We start from the raw sequence: 22,528 nt of genomic DNA on the forward strand, positions 1-22,528 counted from the left end.
TGTTGGTGGAATTGTGAATACATGCCAGTCTGGAGAGCAATTTGGAACTATCCTCAAAAAGTTATCAAACTGTGCATACCCTTTGACCCAGCAGTGTTACTCCTGGGCTTATATCCCAAAGAAATCTTAAAGAAGGGAAAAGGACCTGTATGTGCAAGAATGTTTGTGGCAGCTCTCTTTGTAGTGGCCAGAAACTGGAAACTACATGGATGCCCATCAATTGGCAAATGGCTGAATAAATTGTGGTATATGAATATTATGGAATAATATTGTTCTGTAAGAAATTACTAACAGGATGATTTCAGAAAGGCCTGGAGAGACTTACATGAACGTTGAGTGAAATGAGTAGGACCAGAAAATCGTTGGATACTTCAACAACAATACTATATGAAGATCAATTCTGATGGATGTGGCCAAATCAGTTCCAATAGAGCAGTAATGAACTGAACCAGCTACACCCAGCAAAAGAACTTTGGGAGATGACTATGCACCACTATATAAAATTCCCAATCCCTCTATTTTTGTCCCTGCATTTTGGATTTCCTTCACAGGCTAATTGTACTCTATTTCAAAGTCTGATTCTTTTTGGACAGCAAAACAACTGTTTGGACATGTATACATATATTGTATTTAATTTATACTTTAACATATTGAGCATGTATTGGTCAACCTGTCATCTGGGGTGGGGGGGAAGGAGGGGAATAATTAGAACAAAAGGTTTGGCAATTGTCAGTGTTGTAAAATTACCCATGCATATATCTGGTAAATAAAAACTATTAAAAAATAAAATTAAATTAAAAAAAAGAAAAATATGGTTGATTAAGCCAGCCATTTAGGGGGAAATACATGTATTTATTTATATATGTGTGAATATATATGTATATATGTCTATGTATATACATATAAAAGAAAAATATGTGTTTTTTTATGGACTTCCTTTTTTTTTTTTTTTTTTTTAAAGATTTCATGGTATTCAAAAATCCTTCCCCCTCCCCTCAACATGTCCATTATCCAGTTTCTTTTTTTGTCTTTTGTCTAACCTTACTCTCCCTTAATCTCTGTATTTTTGGAATCCCATTTTCCAGAGTCCAATCTTATCTAATGCAACTAAAATCACAAGGGTATATAAAACAAATACTGTCATCTTAAATATCCTATATTATTAGCCATTTACTACTTCATAAATGGTCAAAGGATATGAGCCAATAATTTTAAGAAAAATCCAAACTAACAGAAATCATATGAAAAAATGCTTTAAATCACTAATAATTAGAAAAGTGCAAATTAAAACAACTCTGCAGTTTTACTTCACACCCATCAGATTGACAAAACTGACAAAAAAACAAAAGGAAAATGACAAATGCTAGAACTGCTAAGGAAAAGAGATTCATTAATGCACAGTTGGTGAAACAAGAGTTATCTTTGGTTCAGTTATCTTTGAAAACAGTTTGAAGTTATGCCGCCAAAACTATTAAACTGTATGTGCCCACTGAAATTGAGTTCATTATTAAATATTAATATTAAATATTAAATAACATTATTAGGTCTACATCTCCAAAGAGACCAAAGAAAGAGAAAAAGGATCAATATTTATAGCAACTCTTTTTGTGGTGGCAAAGAACTGGAAACTAAGAATGCCCATCAATTGGGGACTAGCTGAACAAATTACGGTATATGAATGTGATGGAATATTATTATGTTATAGGCAATGATGAAGCGGACAGTTTCAGAGAAATGTGGAAGACTCATATGCACAGATGCAGGGTAAAGTTATCAGAACTAAGAGAAAAAGAGAGAGCTAAGATGTTATTATATAACATCAATATTATTATTATATCAATGAACAGTTTTAAAAGACTTGCAATGATCAACAATGGTTTTAAAGAATCAAAAATGAAAAATGCTACCAACTTTATGACAGAGCAGTTATAGACTAATATGTAGAATGAGACATAATCTTGGACATGGCCAATATGAGAATTTGCTTTGATCAACTGTTCTTATTTGTTATAAGGATTTTGTGATTTTTTAAAGGATTTTTGTGATTTTGGGGGAGAAGGTGTGGGAGGGAGAATGGAAATCAGTTAGGGAACAGTTAAACAAATTATGGTAGATGTATAAAGGAAGTTTAAAGAAAGGAGAGGATGCTGATTGATATTGTCAGAGAGAATATCTAGAAGTAACAATGGGAATCTAGGAGTATGCTATAACATATTGCTTTTGGCTCAGTAGGTTGTGAGAAGAATGGTCATTATAATAGAGAATGACAAGGGATGAAATTAATTCAGAAGAAATGAGAGAAGATAGAAGGAATATGAGAGGAAAAAAACCTAGATTTTAAAATGTATTATTTTTGTTCTGAACTTAAACATTAAAACAACAACAACAAAAAAACCCACAGGACTTGCATAACACAGCTGAACACAAAAAGAACATTCTATGATCCTCTAGATAATGCTGCTTGCTTTTGTAAAGGTGAACAATAAATTCTACACAATACTTTCAAGACTGTCCTTTTTTGTGTGTGTGCTTCCTTCTAAATTTCTTTCTATTCTCTTCTGTGCATTAAAAAAATGTTTCAATGGCACACTTTTTTTTTTCTCTCGGCATTACTATTGCTAATTTTCTTCCCCAGCTTCTTTCCCATAACCACGTAACAAGTGAGAGAAAAAAGAAAGAAGGACCTTTGTAACTAATTAGCATGGTTAAATAAAAGAAATTCACATAGTGACCATATCCAAAAATGCATGTCCCTTGGGTTCATCAGCTATGTTAGGAGGTAGATAAGTATCAGAGATCATCTGGAGACATGATAAGACACACCTAGACAAGAAAAAGTCATTAACAGATTATTGTATTCCAGAGAATAATTAGGCAAAAAAGCCAAACATGGGAATAGGAGTTAAAGTGGATACAAATAATATTAGGAGTAGCACAGGAAAAGGTTTCTCTGATTTGGCAGAAGTTGACTAAATCAAAAGGAAAAAATGAGCTAGATGTGAGAATTTGCTAACTCAAAGAAAAGAGAAAAAATAAGCTTGGAGAAATTTGTAAACTAACTCAGCTCCAACTTTCTCTCCCTGGTGGAATACCCTCAATGGATTTGGGAATGAGGGATTGAAGGCAGCAATGGTAATGGTAAAAGGAAGCATGTTCTTGTGAGCATTTCAAGGTGTTCTGGAAACCTCAAGGAGGGAACCCCTGAAACCTTTTAAGAGGGCTCAAGAAGTCAAAACTATTTTCATAAGAATACTAAAATATCTTAATTACTAAAACAGCAAATACTAATAGATAAAATCCACATAAACAAAAGTTCTTAGTCCTTAATAATTTTTGAGAATATAAAGAGGTCCCAAGACCAAAAAGGTTGCAAATAACTACTCAAAAAGAAACCCTTTGGTCTTTCTCTTCCACAGTTCTTATTAATTAACTACTTGAGAGAAAGGGTCAATGATTTAACAAAGTATGGGAAGTGAGTCCAGTAATCAGAGAGAAGAATTAAAATATTTTCCATTGCTAAGGTAGAACATGAATACTTTATTTTTGTTCTATGGCCATCTAATGCTTGACATTTTCAAGCATTACTTATTAGAAACAAAACAACAATAATATAATAATAGCCAGAATTTTAATGGGAAAAAGTTAATAGGCTAATGACATATACTTTATCTTTAAGAAGGCAACAAGTCGTCTACTTCCAAATTCAAGAAGGGAGCAATGAGTTCTTTCAGTTCCCACATTCTTCGGCGCCCAAGAATCCTAGGGAGCATAGTTTCAAAAATAAATGTAGGATCAATAAAAAACACGTAACATGAAAATCCAAAGATGATGAAGACATAAATAAACACAAAAGTCCACAATGTATGTTTCCTGCAAAAAAAGAAAATGTGATTATAAACATGAAAATAATCAGGCAAAGTAACTTCAAAGTATAAACATGATCTAGATATGAAATTAGACCATTTCTGGACCACCCAGGAAGCAGGACTGTTCAACCTGTCATATATAATTTTCTCATTTGATTACTTTCTTATTGCCTAAATAGGTTTCTTGGCATAAATCTTGGATTTATTGAATATTGGACCAAATATTTGGTCATTTCCTTCACAAATTTATTGCACATATTACAAAGGGCAAATGTCAAAAAGAGTGAGTTTTGAGAATTTCTTTTTTTCGAGACATAAAACAGAAAGATACATGTTAGCCACCCTTATCCTGCATAGAATCCATATGAAAAGGAATTCCCCGTGGATAGTATGGTTCTTCAAATGCTCCTACATTCTGTTGACATTGTACTAAAATAAATCCCAGAATGTTGCAAAATTCCCTGAAGAGAATTGTTATCACTCAAAGGGCAGACCAAGTGGATAAAGAATTTCTTTGCCACTATCTCTTTCTCTTTTTTAAAAAAATCAAAGCTGTTTATTTTCAAAACATATGCAATAGATAATTTTCAACATTCATCTTTGCAAAACCTTGTGTTCTAAATGTTTTTTCCCTTCCCCTTCCTCTTCCCCAACTCTCTCTCCTAGAGGCAAGTAATCCAATGTTAAATATGTGCAATTATTCCATACATATTTACACAATTATTATGGTTTGCCAATATCTCAATATGTGATCTTGTCAAACAGAATATACATCTGGGATAAACAATCTAAACGGATGGATTTAGAAGAAAGAAGAGTGGAATACATTCTATTGAAATTTTAACTGACTCCCAAGCTTCCCTTGAAAACAAAAGTCCATTAAAAATTTAACAGTGTTGCTATAGGCAACCAGATATAGAATAGCATTGCCTTTGAAGAACTAAAGGTGAATATTACATAGAGAGAGAGCAATAGCATAACCTATCATGATTGGATGCAGAAGAAACTCCAAAAAAGAACAGTAATAAACATATTAAAGAATTGAAATGGATAACTACATGCACTGGTTATGAGAGATGATTGAAGTGCTCCACTGGCAACTTTGCAATGTTGGGAGAAATTGAGGAACCTTCCTAACACTACCATTCTACCTAACACTCCATTCTTACCCTCCTCCCCAACAAATTTAGGAGGTGAACTAAGATCACTTAAGATTGGCAAATGTGGATGAGTTATGATTGTATCATTGGGAAGGATTACCAAATGTATAGATCATAGATTAAGTATTAAATAAGATATATTCCAAAAAGTAAAATAGGCAACAACTAAAGTTATTTAATCTTTTTTGATGATCAATGCAATGAATTTCATGAATTTAAATCAAATTCCTCAAAGTCAGGAAGGCATGAGTTCAAGTTCCACCTCTAATACATATTGGCTATGTGATTCTAGGCAAAAGTCAAATTTCTCATTGCCACAGGAAAGACTGAATTGCAGGACTGATGCTGATGTACTTCGATAGAAATTGCTCACTGGGAGTTCTCTATACCAATATAATCATATGTCTTAACCATACTATCTTTTGGCAGTTATATTAAATTTTAATGGAAACCAATGAAGGATACCATCAGGTTTTTTTCATTCATTCATTTAATAAAAAAGCCTGAAAAAAATTCAAATTGTAGCTAGGGATTGAAGGTACTCATCCTGAATTGACTTAAAATACTGATTCATTCTCTCATAAATTTTTACTCTGATATATATGCCTTGTGTAAATGATGGAATATACTTGTCATCACTGGTACAATTTTTTCTTTCCAATTTTCCAAAGAATATCAATTCTTTGCAAATATTGAACTGGAACATTTTTGGACAGGCAGATTTTTAATTGAAGCCTTATTTATTATTATTATTTTTTGTATTTTACTTTTTACAATTTTAGCTTTCAAAGCAAATCAAATAAATTTTAACTTAATTCATATTTCAAGACTTAAAATTTACCAATCAAGTACTGTGGTATACACACATGTACATATATATGCATACACATGAAATGGACAAAGGATTGGCCTCCCCTCCCCTCCCCCACAGTCTTAGGGCCTTGGGTTCCCAGGGAGATGTTTGCTCAGCTAGATTAAGGGAAACGCTTTGCCCTACAGAGGTGTTTGCTCAACAATGCTTTGAGGAGTATTTATTCCATAAGGAACAGTTTGATAACCCTGATCTATTCCAAATAATCTATGTCAAACATCTGCCATTGTGTATTCTCCTTACATCCTGTAAACCCCTATTTTTCACCCTGTAAGCGGAAAGTCGAGTCATTGTTTAATGTCAAATGTAACTGCAAGACTGAACCAGAGTGCTTATAAACCTGTCCCTACTTCTGTTCCGGATGGTACTCTAATGAGTCCGTTCTGGTCCAGCTAGTAATAAATGCTTCCTAAATTACCAACACCTTGGCTGTCTTGAATTTTATTTCCTGGGCTATCTCAGACACACACATATATACATATTACATGCATGCATGCAGGTGTGTATCCTATCCATTGCTTTTCATTTCCAAAATATCTCAGCTATTAAACATAATTCAACATAAAGGATATGAGAACCCTGAAACTGAAGGAGGGATCCCCAAACTGAGAGGTAAACCATCCTATGTTCTTCTAATATATTTATAATCTCATTCTTTATGCCTAAATCATGAACCCATTTTGATCTTCTCTTGGTGTACGGTGTTAAGGCCTTGTTTATGCCATACTAATTTCCAGTTTTCTCAGCAGCTTTTGTCAAATAGGGAATTCTTATCCCAAAAGTTGGGGTCTTTGGGTTTGTCAAATACAAGATTGGTATAGTTATTGAGTATTTTGTTATGTGAATCTATTTCTTAGTCAATACCAAATGGTTTTGGTGACCTCTGCTTTATAATATAGTTTTAGATCAGGTACAGCTAGGCCACTTTCATTTGATTTTTTTTTTCATTAGTTCCCTTGAATGTCTTGACCTTTTGTTCTTTCAGATGAATTTTGTTATTTTTTTCTAGGTCATTAAAATAGTTTCTTGGGAGTCTGATTGGTGTAGCACTAAAAAAAATAGATTAGTTTAAGTAGTATTGTCATCTTTATTATATTCACTTGACCTATCCAAGAGCTCTTAATATTTTTCTAATTGTTTAGATCTGACTTCATTTGTGTGCAAAGTGTTTTGTAGTTTTGCTCATATAGTTCCTGACTTTTCTTTGGCAGATAGATTCCCAAATATTTTATACTATGGAATGGAATGGAATTTCTCTTTGTATCTCTTGCTGTTGGATTTTGTTAGTGATGTATACAAATGCTGAGGATTTATGTGGATTTATTTTGTATCCTACAACTTTGTTAAAGTTGTAGATTATTTCTAATAGCTGTTTAGTTGATTCTCTGGGGTTCTCTAAGTATACCATCATATCATCTACAAAGAGTGATAATTTGGTTTCCTCATTACCTACTCTATTCCTTTAATTTCTTTTTCATCTCTTATTGCCAAAGCTAGCATTTCTAATACAATATTGAATAGTAATGGTGATAGTAGACAAACTTATTTCACTCCTGATTTTATTGGGAATGGTTCCAGTTTATCCCTATTACATATGATCCTTACTGATGGTTTTAAATAGATGCTCCTGACTATTTTAAGGAAATGTCCATTTATTCCTATACTCTCTAGTGTTTTTAATAGGAATGGGTGTTGGATTTTATCTAATGCTTTTTCTGCATCTATTGAGATGTGATGGTTTTTGCTAATTTGATGATTGATATAGTCAATTATGTTAATAGTTTTCCTAATATTGAACCAATCTTGTATTCCTAGTATAAATCCTACTTGGTCATGATGTACTATCCTGGGGCTGATTTTTTGTAATCTTTTTGCTAATATTTTATTTAAGATTTTTGCATCAATGCTCATTAGGGAGATTAGTCTATAATTTTCTTTCTCTGTTTTCATTCTACCTTGGTTTAGATATCAGTACCATGTCTGTGTCATAAAATTAATTTGATAGGACTCCTTCAATCCCTATTTTTTCAAATAGTTTATATAGCATTGGAGTTAATTATTCTTTAAATATTTGATAGAATTTGATAGTAAATCCATCTGGTCCTTGGGATTTTTTCTTAGGGAGTTGATTAATAGCTTATTCTATTTCTTTTTCTAACTTATATTTTTGAAGGAGTTCCTCAATTTTACTTAGGTTATCAAATTTATTGGCATAAAGTTGGGCAAAGTAACTCCTAATTATTGCTCTAATTTCCTCTTTATTAGTGTCATTTTTAAGATTAACAATTTGATTTTCCTCTTTCCTTTTTCTAATCAAATTTGCCAGGGGTTTATCTATTTTGTTGGTTTTTTCATAGAATCAACTCTTAGTCATATTTTGTAAAGGGCTAGAACTGAGCAATGCACTTGGATAATGAAGCACGTGAGACTGCCAATTGGACGGTTCCCTATTAACTTGTTTAAGGTTGACCCTCCCCAGCTGTTCTGTGCTGACTTGATTGGTGGGACAAAGAGAGGGAAGTGACTTGTGTGGGAGGAGTAAGAGAAACTTGGGTGGTGGAACTCACGCTCACTTGCACTCGTGACCTGGCGTTGGAGGTGACGGTAAAGATCTAGAATAAAGACATTTAGTGATCCTGACTCCTGCTGATTTCTGGAAAGATAGAGTTCCAGCAATATTTATTAATTCAATAGTTTTTTTTTACTTTCAATTTTATTAATATCTCCTTTTATTTTTATAAGTTCAAGTTTGGTAATTGATTAGGTGTTTTTTGTTTGCTCTTTTTCTAGCTTTTTTAGTTGCAAAGCTAATTCATTGATTTTCTCTTTATTTTATGCAAGTAGGCCTCTAGAGATAAAAAAATTTCCCCTTATTAGTGCTTTGGCTGCATCCTACACATTTTGGTATGTCATCTCTTTATTGTCATTCTCTTGGGTGAATACCATGTTCTTTTTCAACCACAGGATACTTCTTTTTTTTAAATTTTATTCTTATTTTTACATTCCAGGCGGAAGTTTTACAATCACCCTAATTTCACTATGTCCCATTAAATTCAATTTAACAAGTTTTTTTTTTTATTGTCTCTTTTGTGCATGGCATAAGAAAGATTAATACTATCTAGTCTATGCCCTTAAGGAATTTGTATTCTGAATGTGATGCTCACTCACATCAAGACTGTCACTGTGGTTAAGTTCCTGGAGAAAATATTCATCTTATTTGCCATCAATTTATATGAACTACCCTAATAAGATGTGGAAATAGACAAAGCAATGTCCAAGTTTGAACTGCTTTTCTTAATTTTTTTTAAAGTAGGATTTCATCTTTATTCATACTTACAATTTTATAAAGCAGTATGAAATATTTGTCCCTAAATATGGTGTTTGAGAAAAGAGCGGCTTCGTATCTTTCATTTTAATCATTTCAGCCTCTATTTCCTCTTGTCTCAATTGGTATTTCTCCACTTCTCGATTCATCATAATCATATCCTTGTAAAAGTTCTAAAAAGAATAGTAAAGAAACTTGGAAATACTGATTGATATGCGATCTTTCAATCTCTGTTGATTTTGTTATAGAGAGTTATATAAAGCATTTATATTATTATTCTATATTATTATTATTCATTTATATTATTATTATTTATATTTATTTATATTATTATTATTCATTATATTTATTCTTAAGGCAACCAAAAATTGACCCAAAAGTTATATTTCAAAAACCAAAATATTTTATTAAATATTACTGATCATAACAATTGATAGCTCACATTTGTATAGCACTTTAAGAATTACAAAACATTATCCTCTTAATAACCATGTGAAGTAGCTAGAGCAAGTATTATTCCCATTTTACAAGGGAGGAAACTGAGGCTTTATTAATAAAATGGCAGCTCCAGGATGATGCAACTAGCAAGTATCAGAGCTGAACTGGAAGTTTCCTGACTCTCAAGTCTAGTCTTATTGCATCTTTTAAAGTGAATTGGGGGAAGAATAGTGATTGGTAGAAAGAAATGGAGCAAGGTGGGCTAAGGGGAGCATGGAGTTGAGGACAACACAAAGCTTAATTTATGATCTCCTTTCCATTCCACAAAATGGAAAACTCAATAAGATTCAAATTAAATGTTGTGGTGTGCTTTTAAAATTTATAAAATACTTAGCATTCTAGACTGTAAGGGACCTTAGCTATCTTATAGGCCAACTACTTTATTTTACTAATGGGAAAACTAAGGTATAGACAGTGAAGTAAGTTATGCAGCGTAAGGCAGGTAGTAGAGTTTTTTTCAGTTTGAGCTCAAATGCACCCATCCCACAATACTTCCTTTGACAACCTCATAACAAGGAGCACCCTTTCCATTTTAGAGTTGATGAAATTTAGTTTCATGTAGAATTATCCTTAACTTGCCTAAGACTGCAGAGTTACTAAATGGCTGACCTATGGTTCAAACACAAATCCCTTTTTACTCTGGTGCTTTTTCTACAATATGAGGCAAAGTCAGGGTCGTTGTATTTAATAAAAATTTAAATGAACCTCATATAAAGTTCTATTTACTAGACATCTAAGTAGAAAGAAGAAAAGAATTATTCCTGGTTCAATTTTCTGTGAAAGAAAAAAAAGACCCACTCCAAACCAAAAAATAACCACAAAAACAAACATGATTAAAACCATTTTGTCTCCATTGGGGAGAATTAACTTTTGCTGTTTTATTCTGTTTTAATGAATCAGAAAAAGCATGGCTCTGAGGTTTAAGGACTTGGGTTCAAGTATTAACTCTTTCACTTATTATTGGGATGATTATTGGCAACTTTAACTTTCCCTGGCCTCAGTTTCTTTTTTTTTTGTAGAATGAGAGAGTTAGACTAGTCCTTTCTATTTCTATCAATGTTTGTATGTAAAATCTTACCTCTATTCTGACAATTAATTTTTTCTTTAGTTCCTGAGCTTCATTACAAGCATCCACCTAAAAAAATAAATAAACCCAACACATGTGAGTGCACATACATGCACACCCACCCACCTACCCACACACAATTACAATCCTGCATAAGATGAAAGAGTATTATTTTACAGATTGTATAATAATACCTCACTTGTTCTGATCTTACTACTTTGGGCAAGAATATGGCTGAAATGTATTTTTATTAAAAAATAGCAAAATTTCTTTTTTAATAGTTCAAATTAATACTGCAACTACTATTATGTTAAAGAGAAATATTTAAAATACTTTGAAAAACATAATATCTTTCATGGACTTCAGAAGCTCTGTTTATATAATAAGAAAAAATAATTGAAGTGCCAATTAAAACTATATTTCTCTATTCATTAATACTGATCCTCTCTAATAGCCCACAGTAGGTAATACTTAGTTTCATAGTTATTTATGCTCTTGAAAGTGATAAAATAATATATTTTCAAAATTATCTATTATTCAGAAAAATCATCCCCATAATTAGTTTGAACGAATATTCCTATGACTTAACCGAATAGTCTTATATGTGGAAACCTAATTTCCTTTACCTTCCATGATTGTAATAACCATTCCAGTAATACATACAGTCTTTACTGTATCCCATTTGCTTTGCTTGGGGTGGCTTTGTCTTTTGTATGTAATAATAATATAATATATAATATATTGTATGTATATTATATAATAATATAATATAATAAATAATAATGTAAGCCTAGTACTTTTAAGAGCATTGTCAAAGAATTGATTTGAGAAGTCAAATGATATAGAATGTGGAATTCTCATATAAAAACTAGTTGAATGTTTCTCTGTTTTATATATGTGATTGTGAAAAGGGGGTTAGAATTAATGAAAAGACTATTGAAAAATTGGTTTTCTTCTTCCTTTAGTTAATGAAAAATTTGAAATATAAGGGGCAGGTAAAAGAGACAATCAGGTATTAATACCTTAATGAAATGTAGAAAGTTTATATATATATTTTTTACCCTCTTTCAGGAGGTGTGAGGTACTCTGATGAACTTGTTGGAATTAGGACAAGCTAACTAGCCACTGACTGATCAAAATTCAATCACACTTGTTGGTCCTTTAAAAAAAAAAAAATAAAGACACTGGGAGCAACTAGATGGTGCAGTAGATAGAGCACCAACTCTGGAGTAAGGAGGAATCTGAGTTCAAAATCAGGCCTCAAACACAGGGTTAACTGTGTGACCCTGGGCAAATCACCTAATTACGATTGTCTTGCCAAAAAAAAAAAAATGATAAGACACTCTATGGTAGAAGTTTTTAACTTGTTTGTGTGTCATGGAACAGTCTAGTGAAACTTATGGACCCATTCTTTAAATAATATTTTTCAACACATGAAATAAAGTACATAGGATTATAAAATCATCTATATATCAAACTAATGAGTTCATAAGCCTTTTAAGAACCCCTTCTCTAAAAGAATCAGTCATATCAGGACTTCCTTTCTAATGTCTTCTGTGATTCTTTTAGGGGGAAATACTCCCTGGGTTTATAGGGGGAATGTTTCATAGTTACTATTTTTATGATTTAATCTTTTTCTCTCTTTTTTATGACTTCTTTTCAATAAATGCATTTGCTTCGAGTTGTGTTAAATTACTATCAAAGGCAAATGCAGCAGCAGGGTCTTGTGAATTATATCTGTGAATATATAAATCCGCAGAGTTATGGCTTTGCTTGTAGGGGGGAGGACTGCATATAGTTTCTCAATATATAATATGTTTATATTGAGAATTATAAATATAAATACAATAAAACAGGGACTTCAAAATTTCCACTTCCCAGAAGTTTACCTGGGAAGAGCTATAAGACAGATGGGAAGGAGGAAATCGAATCTCAATTCCAAATAAGAGATTCTGATACAATTTCCCTTTCCCTTTGTGCTTCTCTGAAGTACCTGGTCTGAGAAGCAATGAGAAGGCACAGCAGAAGTTCTATCAGTAGAAATTTATTGAGATAGATTCCCTCACTTCAGTCAGAGCAAGTATGACAGGAACATTTCCTGGAAGTGAAGAACACTACAAGTTGAAAAGCATGGCACAGCTAAACAAGAGAGCATGATAGGTTCACAGAGGCACATGTACCCTACTATCCTTACTCAGTGTGCTATGAGTAATTGAGACTATCCTGGGTGCCAGGAAAAAGGGCTGCTTACTAAATTATTATATTGTTATTTCCTGAAACATAGGTTTATGTATTCTTAGGCTTGTAAATACACTTATGCCTTCTTTAAGTTTTCTAAACTTGTGGAGCAGCTAGGTGGCACAATGGATAGAGCACCAGCCCTGAAGTCAGGAGGACCTGAGTTCAAATCTGGTCTCAGACACTTACTAGCTGTGTGACTCTGGGCATGTCATTTAACCCCATTGCCCCAGCAAAAAACAAACTTGAGTATTTAAATTTTATAAACCTGGGTATTTCAAAAGGGAGCTAAAATCTGTATTTTCACTAGTGGAAATGATGATGCTTTCAAATAATCTGGTGGGAACAAGCATGCCTCAGAAGAAGAAACCTCCAAAATATAGCTAAATCCTTCCTACCAGAGAAGGTACTCCAACATGGATTAAATGGGTTGAGAGAATGCTTGACTCATAGCATTTTGGTTCAGAGATCTTCTAAAAGAATCCAAGTTTTCTTTATAGCATTACCATTTTTTATTACCTGAATAAACTTGCTGTTCATTTCTTCTAACTGTCTTTTTATCATCATGATCTTCTCCTATATAAAGAAAGTATGAGGCTGAGTTGTAGAGGTATTTATGAGTTTGCAATAAATCAACTGTAGAAAAAAATAGATCATTCTTAGGAGAAAAGAGATTGTTCTTAAGGTCACTTGACCAGAAAGAATCAGGCTTTATAGTAATTTCTAGTGTTTAGGGCAGATTATTGCTATTAAGTACAATACCCTTACAACTTTGTTTTGTCAATAACCTCTTTCCCCCAAAAGCTCTAAGTGTTGATCCACACCAAATTTTATATCGAATGTATTTCCTTGGTATATATTTTGTGGATACAACATTTCTCCCACTGGAGACAAGAGTTTTTTTTCAAAATTTTTTTATCTTCAATCCTTAGAAGTTACTTAATAAAATGCTTGTTGCTTGAATCATTGAAATGAAGATCAATTTTTCTATAGATCTGTTATATGCATTACCTTGTGCTAGGCTCTACATGGAAAATAGATTCCCTGCCCTTTTATTTCACCAAGTTCATTCTTCTCCAGCACAATTTCTGTGAGGTACAACTCATCATAGGACAGTCTCATGTCATTTGGCTTCCTGATTCACCTACATAGTAAAAATATGTTATCTTTATCTATAAATCTGATTATAATAAGAACAAGTCAGGGTTAGGAGGAAAGGCTCTTCACAAATGCCATTAGTTTTTATTTCAATTTCATTATAGGTGAGTATGCACAGAAGTAGAGGCAGACTTTTTCTAGGCCCAAACAAATGACTTCACAATTATATTTTCATGCTTAATAAATATTAAGCATTCATTTCTCAATGTGATCTTTCTTGCTAATATTTGATTAATAGAGCCCTTTCATTTTATTTTCATCTTATTTCTCTTTTCCTTATTCTGTTCTCATATTGTCTCTGTCATTCCAAACAGTTTGTATCTTGGATTCTTTTAAGGCATAACCTCCTAATTACTAATGTGTTATTAAATATGCATTATTAAATAATAATGCATAAACACTAGTAATTAGGAGGATTATGATATTATGTCAGAAGTAGAACTTGAACTCAAGTCTTCCTAACTTTAAAACAGTCCTACAAACACACACACACACACACACACACACACACACACACACACACATAGACATACTCTATCATTATGGGCAAATTTATACTCTTTTAAAAAAAATTTAGGATTCCAAATTGCTTATGTTTCTCTGAGTCATATAACTATTTACTGTGCTACAAATTAAGACTGATGGGGAATGGCTAAGTATTTTCAGCTTTTTTGTTGTTGCTTTTTTTTTCTCTTTATCATTTTCCCCCTTTTGATCTGATCTTTCTTGTGTAGCATGATAAATGTGGAAATATGTTTAGAAGAACTGCATATATTTAACCTATATTGGATAGGGAAGAGGGTAGAGGGGAGGGAGGGAGAAAAATTTGGAACACAAGGTTTTGCAAGGGTGAATGCTGACAATTATCCTTGCATGCATTTTGAAAAAGCTATTATTTAAAAAAACAAAATAAGAGCAGAATCCAAAAAAAAAAAAAAAAAGACTGATAAAAATTTTAAAGTATTAATCCATTTGAAAATAACAAAATATCACATAACATTCACAATATAAATAATATTTTTATGAAAAGTCACCATATTCTCCAAAAATTTTGTAAGAATAGCATATTTTACATAATTTACATATTTTTGAAAATCTCTTTAATAGAACAGAACTGGATTCTCATATCTTCATTCAATTTGTTGTGATGTTTTAGTTAATGTATATGAAGAAAATCTGATTTTACACAAATATGTAGTTGGAAAAGGGAGAAATATTTTAACAGGCAGATAATATCTTAGTATTATGACCAAAGGAGTTTTGACCACATAGATTTGAAAGGATCTGGGAAGAAGCAGTACTCCAACAAACTAGCTAAAATTATAGATTAAAAATCACTTGTCAGTATAGTTTATTAAGCCTTTCAACAAGAGATGAAATCATGGGTGAAAACTAAAAACTTTTAAAAAAATAATAAAAAATTAAATATAAAATGTTAACATTATGAGACACAACATAGTTTAAAGAATAGGGTGCTGGCAGAGTTTAGAAGGCCTAAATTGAAATACTCCATAAGAAGCTTACTATTTGTCAGTAGACAAACAATTTAACTTGCCCATGGCTATATTTCCTTATTTATAAAATAGGGAGAATGGGTCTTTTCTAAATCAAAATCTGTAGTCTGAATTTATGCATCATGGCATAGAAATAATAATATGATTCAGAATAAAGAGCAAGTTTAAGAGTCATGACTTTGGGGTTCAAACTCTAGAACAACTAGCTTTGTGACCTTCTAGAACAACTAGCTTTGTGACCTTGGACAGATTCATTATCCTTTCTGAGTTTCAGTTTCCTAATTTATAAAATAAGGAAAGTGGAACAAATTGCTATGAATACACTTCCAACTTAATGATTCTATATATGTATGCTTGCCCATATTTCTCCTTTATTAGCCAGCAAATTCCTTGAGTAGTGACTTTGTGCTATTTAATATATACAACTCAAGCCCATTCCTAAGAAAGCCCAGATCTTTTGACTAACTGGTTTGTCTCACACACACACCTTTACAATTTAAAAACATTTTAAATTTTTCTTAATTACAAGCAAAAAAATTTTAAGTTCTTTTTAAAAATTGTGAGTTCCCAAATGTCAGATTAGTTAGAATGATAGAGAAAGATAATGCACAATGTTAGAGGGGATTTGGGAAAACAGGGACATTGATACATTGGTGGAATTGTGAATACATTCCATTTGGGAGAGCAATATGGAACTATGCTCAAAAAGTTATCCAACTGTACATACCCTTTGATCCAGCAGACTTACTACTGGGCTTACATCCCAAAGAGATCTTAAAGAAGGGAAAGGGACCTGTGTGTGCAAGAATGTTTGTTGTAGACCTCTTTGTAGTGGCCAGCAACTGGAAACTGAGTGAATGTCCATCAATTGGAGATTGGCTGAATAAATTGTGGTATATGAATATTATGGATTATTATTGTTCTGTAAGAAATGACCAACAGGATGATTTCAGAAAGGCCTGGAGAGACTTACATGAACTGATGCTGAGTGAAATGAGCAGGACCAGGAGATCATTATATACTTCAACAACAATACTACCTGATGATCAATTCTGATGGACGTGGCCATCTTCAAAAATGAGACGAACCAAATCAGTTTCAAAAGATCAGTAATGCATTGAACCAGTTAACACCCAGCGAAAGAACTCTGGGAGATGACTATGAACCACTACATAGAATTCCCAATCCCTCTATTTTTGTCCACCTGCATTTTTGATTTCCTTCACAGGCTAATTGTACACTACTTCAAAGTCTGATTGTTTTGTACAGCAAAATAACTGTTTGGACATGAATACATATATTGTATTTAATTTATACTTAACATATGTAACATGTGTTGGTCAACCTGCCATCTGGGGGAGGGGGTGGGGGAAAGGAGGGGAAAAATTGGAACAAAAGGCTTGGCAATTGTCAATGCTGTAAAATTACCTATGCATATTTCTTGTAAATAAAAAGCTATATTAAAAAATAAAATAAAATAAAAAATGTGAGTTCCAAATTCTCTTCTGCCCTCCCTCTCCTATCTTAAGAAGGTAAGCAGTGTGATATATAATGATATAGACTATACATGTGAAGTCATACAAAACATTTCCATATTATATATGTCACAAAAGAAAAGTTTCCCTTCTCACCCTCTACTCTTTCACCAAAACAAGCAAACAAACAAACAAAAACAAGAAAAATAAAGAAAATTTTGGATTCAGGCTTCATCAGTTCTCTCTCTGGAAAGGAAAAGCATTTTTCATTATAAATTCTTCAGAATTGGCATAGATTATTATTTTGCTCAGAATAGCTAAGTTATTAATCATCATACAACATCATTATTCTTGTGTACAATATTCTCCTGATTCTGTTCACTTCATTTTGCATCAGTTCATATAAATCATCTCAGGTTTTTCTGAAATCATCCTGCTCATCATTCCTTTTAGCACAATAGTATTTGTGGGAAACTATGCCTCATGTTATTCTGTTTTGTTTTTTTAATTTTTAAAGCTTTTTATTTTCAAAACCTATGCACAGATAATTTTCAAAACATATACATGGATAATTTGACAACATTGACCTTATACAGCCTTGTGTTTCATATTTTCTCCTTTCCCCCATCCCCTCCCCTAGATGGAAGCAAGTCAATATATATTATACATGTTAAAATATATGTTAAATCCAATATGCATAAATATCTGTATACAATTCTCTTGCTGCACAAGAAAAATCAGATCAAAAAAAGAAAGTAAATGAGTAAGAAAACAAAATGCAAGCAAACAAACAAACAAAAAAGAGAATGTTATGTTGTGATCCACATTCAAGTTCCACAGCCTTCTCTCTGGGTGTAAATGGCTTTCTTCATCACAAAATCATTGGAACTGGCATCAATCATCCCATTATTTGAAAGAGTTACATTTATCATTATTGATCCCTATAATATTGATGTTGCTGTGGACAATGACCTCCTGGTTCTACTCATTTCACTTAGCATCAATTCATGTAAATCTCTCCAGATCTCTCTAAAATCGTTCTCTTGATCATTTCTTATAGAACAATAATATTCTATTTCATTTACCATAACTTATTCAACCATTCTCCAACTGATGGGCATCCACTCAGTTTCCAATTTCTTGACACTATGAAAAAGTATGCCCCATGTTTATGGAAGGAAATGTATTGTAGCATGGAAAGAAATGAATTGTAGCTACTGTACTTACTATGCCATTTTAATAAAAATGTCTTTACTTTGAGCTAATTGTATTCTACTGACCATAGTCTAAACTTTAGTAAAGGTAAGGGGTTGCAAGTTACAGTTTTAGGAGTGTGAAACTATAGGAAAATGTGTTTCTTTGGGAAATCCCATTTATAAATTAGTATAAATGAGAGTTGCAGGAAGATAGCCCAGGGAAGCTATTATGCTTCTCTTGACATAACTATAGATTGCATTAGGGTTTCTTTTAGCTACCACATCACATTGCTGATTCATTTTGAGTTTACAATACACTAACATTCCTTGTCAAGTTAGTATATCGTACTTGTGAAGTTTTTTTTTTTTTTAAAGGTAAGTCTCTATATTTACATTTTATTAGATTTATTAGATTCAGTCCAATATTCAATTCTGTCAAGTCTTTTTGGATTCTGAGACATATACAGTGTATAAGCTAATGTTCCAAATTTTGTGCCATATGTGTATTTCATCAGTATTTCAAGTCAATGATAAAAATATTAATAGCCCAGAGTCAGATCCTCAGAGCATTCCACTAGAGATGTGTTAAGTTGACATTTAATTATTTTTTACTTCTCTTGAAATTGATGCATTTAATCAGTTCCAAATTCACATAATCTTATTATCTAATACATATTTTCCATAGAATAGTTGAAATACTCAATATTTGCCAAAATGCTTTGTTAAAATACAGGTGAACTATATCTGTAACATTGTCCTAATCTATTAGCTTAATAATTTGGAAAAAATGAAAAAAGGAGGATTAGTCTGATTGACCTGTTTTTGATGAAACCACAATTTTTAAAAATAACAACTGCTTCCTTTTGTATATGTTTGTAAGTATTCACATAATCTCTTTAGTGATCTGCTCTGAAATTTTCACAGGAATCAACACCAAGGTTCACTGGCCTATATAGTTTGAAAATATTGACTTTTAAAAAAATTTTTTAAAGAAAAGTTGGAACATTTGTCCCTTTTCCAATCTTGTGATGTGTCTCATTTCCTGTGATCTTTAAAATTTTGCTGACAGAGATCAGTTCTTTTTTTTATTGAAACTTTTTATTTTTCAAAACATATGGATATATTTTGAATAATTTTTCAACATTGACCCTTTGCAAAACCTTTTTTTCCAATTCCCCCCCCTTCCTTCCCTCATCTTCTTTCCTAGAAGGCAAGTAATCCAATATAGCACACATATTTTTAAATATCACCAAAGCTGTAGTTTGTTTTGCTTGACTATGTATATTTTCCACAAAAGTTTTGTTTTTCCTTTTTCGCAGAATGGAGAATTGGGTAGGTATGAAAATTGATTTTTATTGACTACAAAAATAAAAATTTAATGATAATGATAAAACTAGTATGTCATCTTCTCTTGGATAAGCAACTTCTTATTAGCCATTTTTATTCTAGTGTTTTTAGTGAATAGATAATTTTGCTTGGCACAATTTCTATACCTTCTTTCACAGTGAGATACAGAGTTTCAAGGGACCTCAGAGATTATAAAGTCCCACTTCCTCATTTTACAATGAAGACACTAAGGCCCCAGGAAGGTTAAGTGATTTCCTCAATATTGGAGGCAGGATTTGAAATCAAGTTCCATTCTGACTCTTTAAAAATAATTTATGTAGTTCTTTAAGGTTTGCAAAGCACTTTATATATGTTATTTGATTTGACTTCTCACAATAATTCTGTGAGGCAGATACTATTATTATCTCATTTTACAGATGAGGAAATTTGAGACTAAATTGATGAAAAGTGACTTGATCCAGTCACATAGCTCCATTGCCAGTATATTTCCTTCTTTGTTCTAAAAGATCAAAGGGAATTTTAGTCATTCCCTTAATATAACTTTAAAAAAATTTCTTTGGTCCTTAACTTTTCTTGCCATGTTAACTAATTCTGAACTTCAACAATCCTGGAAATTTTTTGGTGTTTTATTGATGAATTTTTTTTCTTCTCATTATAGTTGTTAACAGCCACATCCTCCAAATTGCATTTTCTCTTAATCACAAAGAAAACCAATTAAGCAATAACAATGGATATACAGACTATGTAAAAGACAAGTATTCAGCATTCTGTCTTAGTAGTCCTTCATTTCTCCAATATTTTCTCTTCTCCAGAACCTTCAGTAATTTTCCAATTACTTAGAATTCGAATTGTTTTTAATCATCTTTTCATTTATAATATTATAATTATTCCAGAAATAAGAAAAAAATTATGATTACAAAAATACAAAGATATTTCAGTTTCTAAACATCTCTGAATTTCTAATATTTGTTATTTCAGACATGTTATATAACTTCAGACAATATTAGTCTCATTACATTCAGTTGCTATTTTTTTAAGCCATTCCCTAATTGATGGGCACCCATTTTGTTTCCAATTTTTCCCCCAATTTATTGTACTACTGCTGTTTATATTTGTATTTCAATTATCACCCTCTCAACTGCCAGGGGTCCCTTTAATCTGTAAAATTAATCACTCTGAAATTGTGTCCCCTTTTGATTGGGGTCTCATATGAGAAAGAGAGAGCATCCTCCTGGCTGGGCTTTTCTAAGGCAAATCACCTCATTGATCTTTTGGGAATGCAGACCCTTTTCAGGAAATCCAAATTCCAGAAGCCTTTCATTCAATGGAGATCTAGACCTAGGGACTTTGGCTTTTTTTTCAACCTGAAACCTGAACCTCAAGATTACCTATTAAAGGGCAACTTTAAACTCATTTCTTTGCAGAATGTCCAAAGTAGTATGCTTTGCGTCTTTGGCATAGCTGTCAGGACCCTGCCTGCTGTGAAGACATTCTTTTCTCAGTGCCAGCCTCTATTTCCCTAATAGGACTTTGCCACTAGAAGTCAGTCTCCTAGCAGAGCTGACCTCATTCAACGATAAACTTCCATTTTTGCCACTTAAAACTCTTCGGGCTCATGAATTCTTTCACAAAGGACCTGAACCAACCAAAAGGGGATTCCCACAACTCTCTAATTGCTACTAGAATTCCATCACAGCTACATTGAATTCTTTCTTTTAATATATAAACCTTGTCTGACAACAAATAAAATATTCTGTCCTAGCAGTCCTTTTTCCTTCCCCAACTTTTTGCCATAAGGGAGAAAATTCATTTTGTTCTCTCTTCTCTAGAACATTTTGTGGCTTTTCTGTAATTTGGTGTTTTAGCTTCCTTGTGGTAAACTTTTCATTTATAATTGATGCCATCATTGTGCATATTATTCTTCTGGTTCTAATCATTTAACTCAGCAGTAGTTCTTATACACTTTGCCACATTTCTCTGAATTTCTTAATAGTTTCTCACTGTACAATATTTCATTTTATGCCATAGATTTTTTTTAGCTATTTCTTAATCAGTATATCAAACCTACTTTGTTTCCAGTTCTTTACATCCCTATCTTTTGAGCCATCTTAAAGAGTGCAGCTATTAATATTTTGTTATGTATTACATCTTTATTTTTGTCTCTGATTCTGTAGGAATATATGCTCAGTAGACGAATCCTTGATGTTTTTAAAAGAGCATGTCACACTCATTGTGTTATCTGATTGTGCTTCCACTTTCTGTATGTTTCTTTTAAAAATTTAAATTAGTGAGTTCCCCTGTTTATTTACGTCAGACCTCAGACAGCTCTCATTTTTTTCTCTTCCTCATAATTGTTTTCATTGTCTTCAAATTTTATTTTTTGACAGTTTTCTAAATCTTCTTGGATAACTTCCCATCTAGAATTTTAGCCCATGGAATCCTACCTATTATTCCTCTGAAGACTTTGAAATTTGTTTCCCCAAAATCTAGGATATAAGAAGACTATCTCCAACGTTCCCCCTTCTTCCTTTATGAATTCTTGGAAGCAATGATGGACTTATGAATTTATGAACTCTTGAAAGCCTTCTTTTCAAGGATCCCATAGCATTTCCATTTGCATCAAACCATTCTTCCTTCTTATTGTGAGAATTAGATTCAAGATAGAATTTTTCCTTGTTGGTTTTCCCATTTTTGGAAGAATAAAATTATCAATAAGTCAAGAAATTATTAGCTATTCTGTTTCTGGAAGAAAAAGAGTTCATCAGAGATCTGGATAATTAAAATCTCCTATTACTACTATCTCAGCCTGTGGTC

General features: G+C 32.4%; 1 protein-coding gene across 3 annotated transcripts in view; it reads right to left on the reverse strand.

Annotated features, from left to right (window-relative positions):
• Positions 1-3,609: 3,609 nt before the first annotated feature.
• The window catches only part of SMCO2 (single-pass membrane protein with coiled-coil domains 2), an 89,081-nt gene continuing 70,162 nt past the window's right edge, over positions 3,610-22,528 (reverse strand). For all 3 annotated transcript variants that reach the window (XM_074267639.1, XM_074267638.1, XM_074267637.1), the window contains 4 exons: positions 13,544-13,600; positions 10,799-10,855; positions 9,235-9,395; positions 3,610-3,870 (listed from right to left, as the gene is read on the reverse strand). In XM_074267639.1, coding sequence (XP_074123740.1) covers positions 3,672-3,870; positions 9,235-9,395; positions 10,799-10,855; positions 13,544-13,600 — 474 coding nt within the window. In that variant the 3' untranslated portion in view covers positions 3,610-3,671. The remainder of the gene's footprint in view (positions 3,871-9,234; positions 9,396-10,798; positions 10,856-13,543; positions 13,601-22,528) is intronic.

The sequence above is a fragment of the Sminthopsis crassicaudata genome, chromosome 5 (assembly GCF_048593235.1).
Source record: "Sminthopsis crassicaudata isolate SCR6 chromosome 5, ASM4859323v1, whole genome shotgun sequence".
Lineage (NCBI taxonomy): Eukaryota > Metazoa > Chordata > Mammalia > Dasyuromorphia > Dasyuridae > Sminthopsis > Sminthopsis crassicaudata.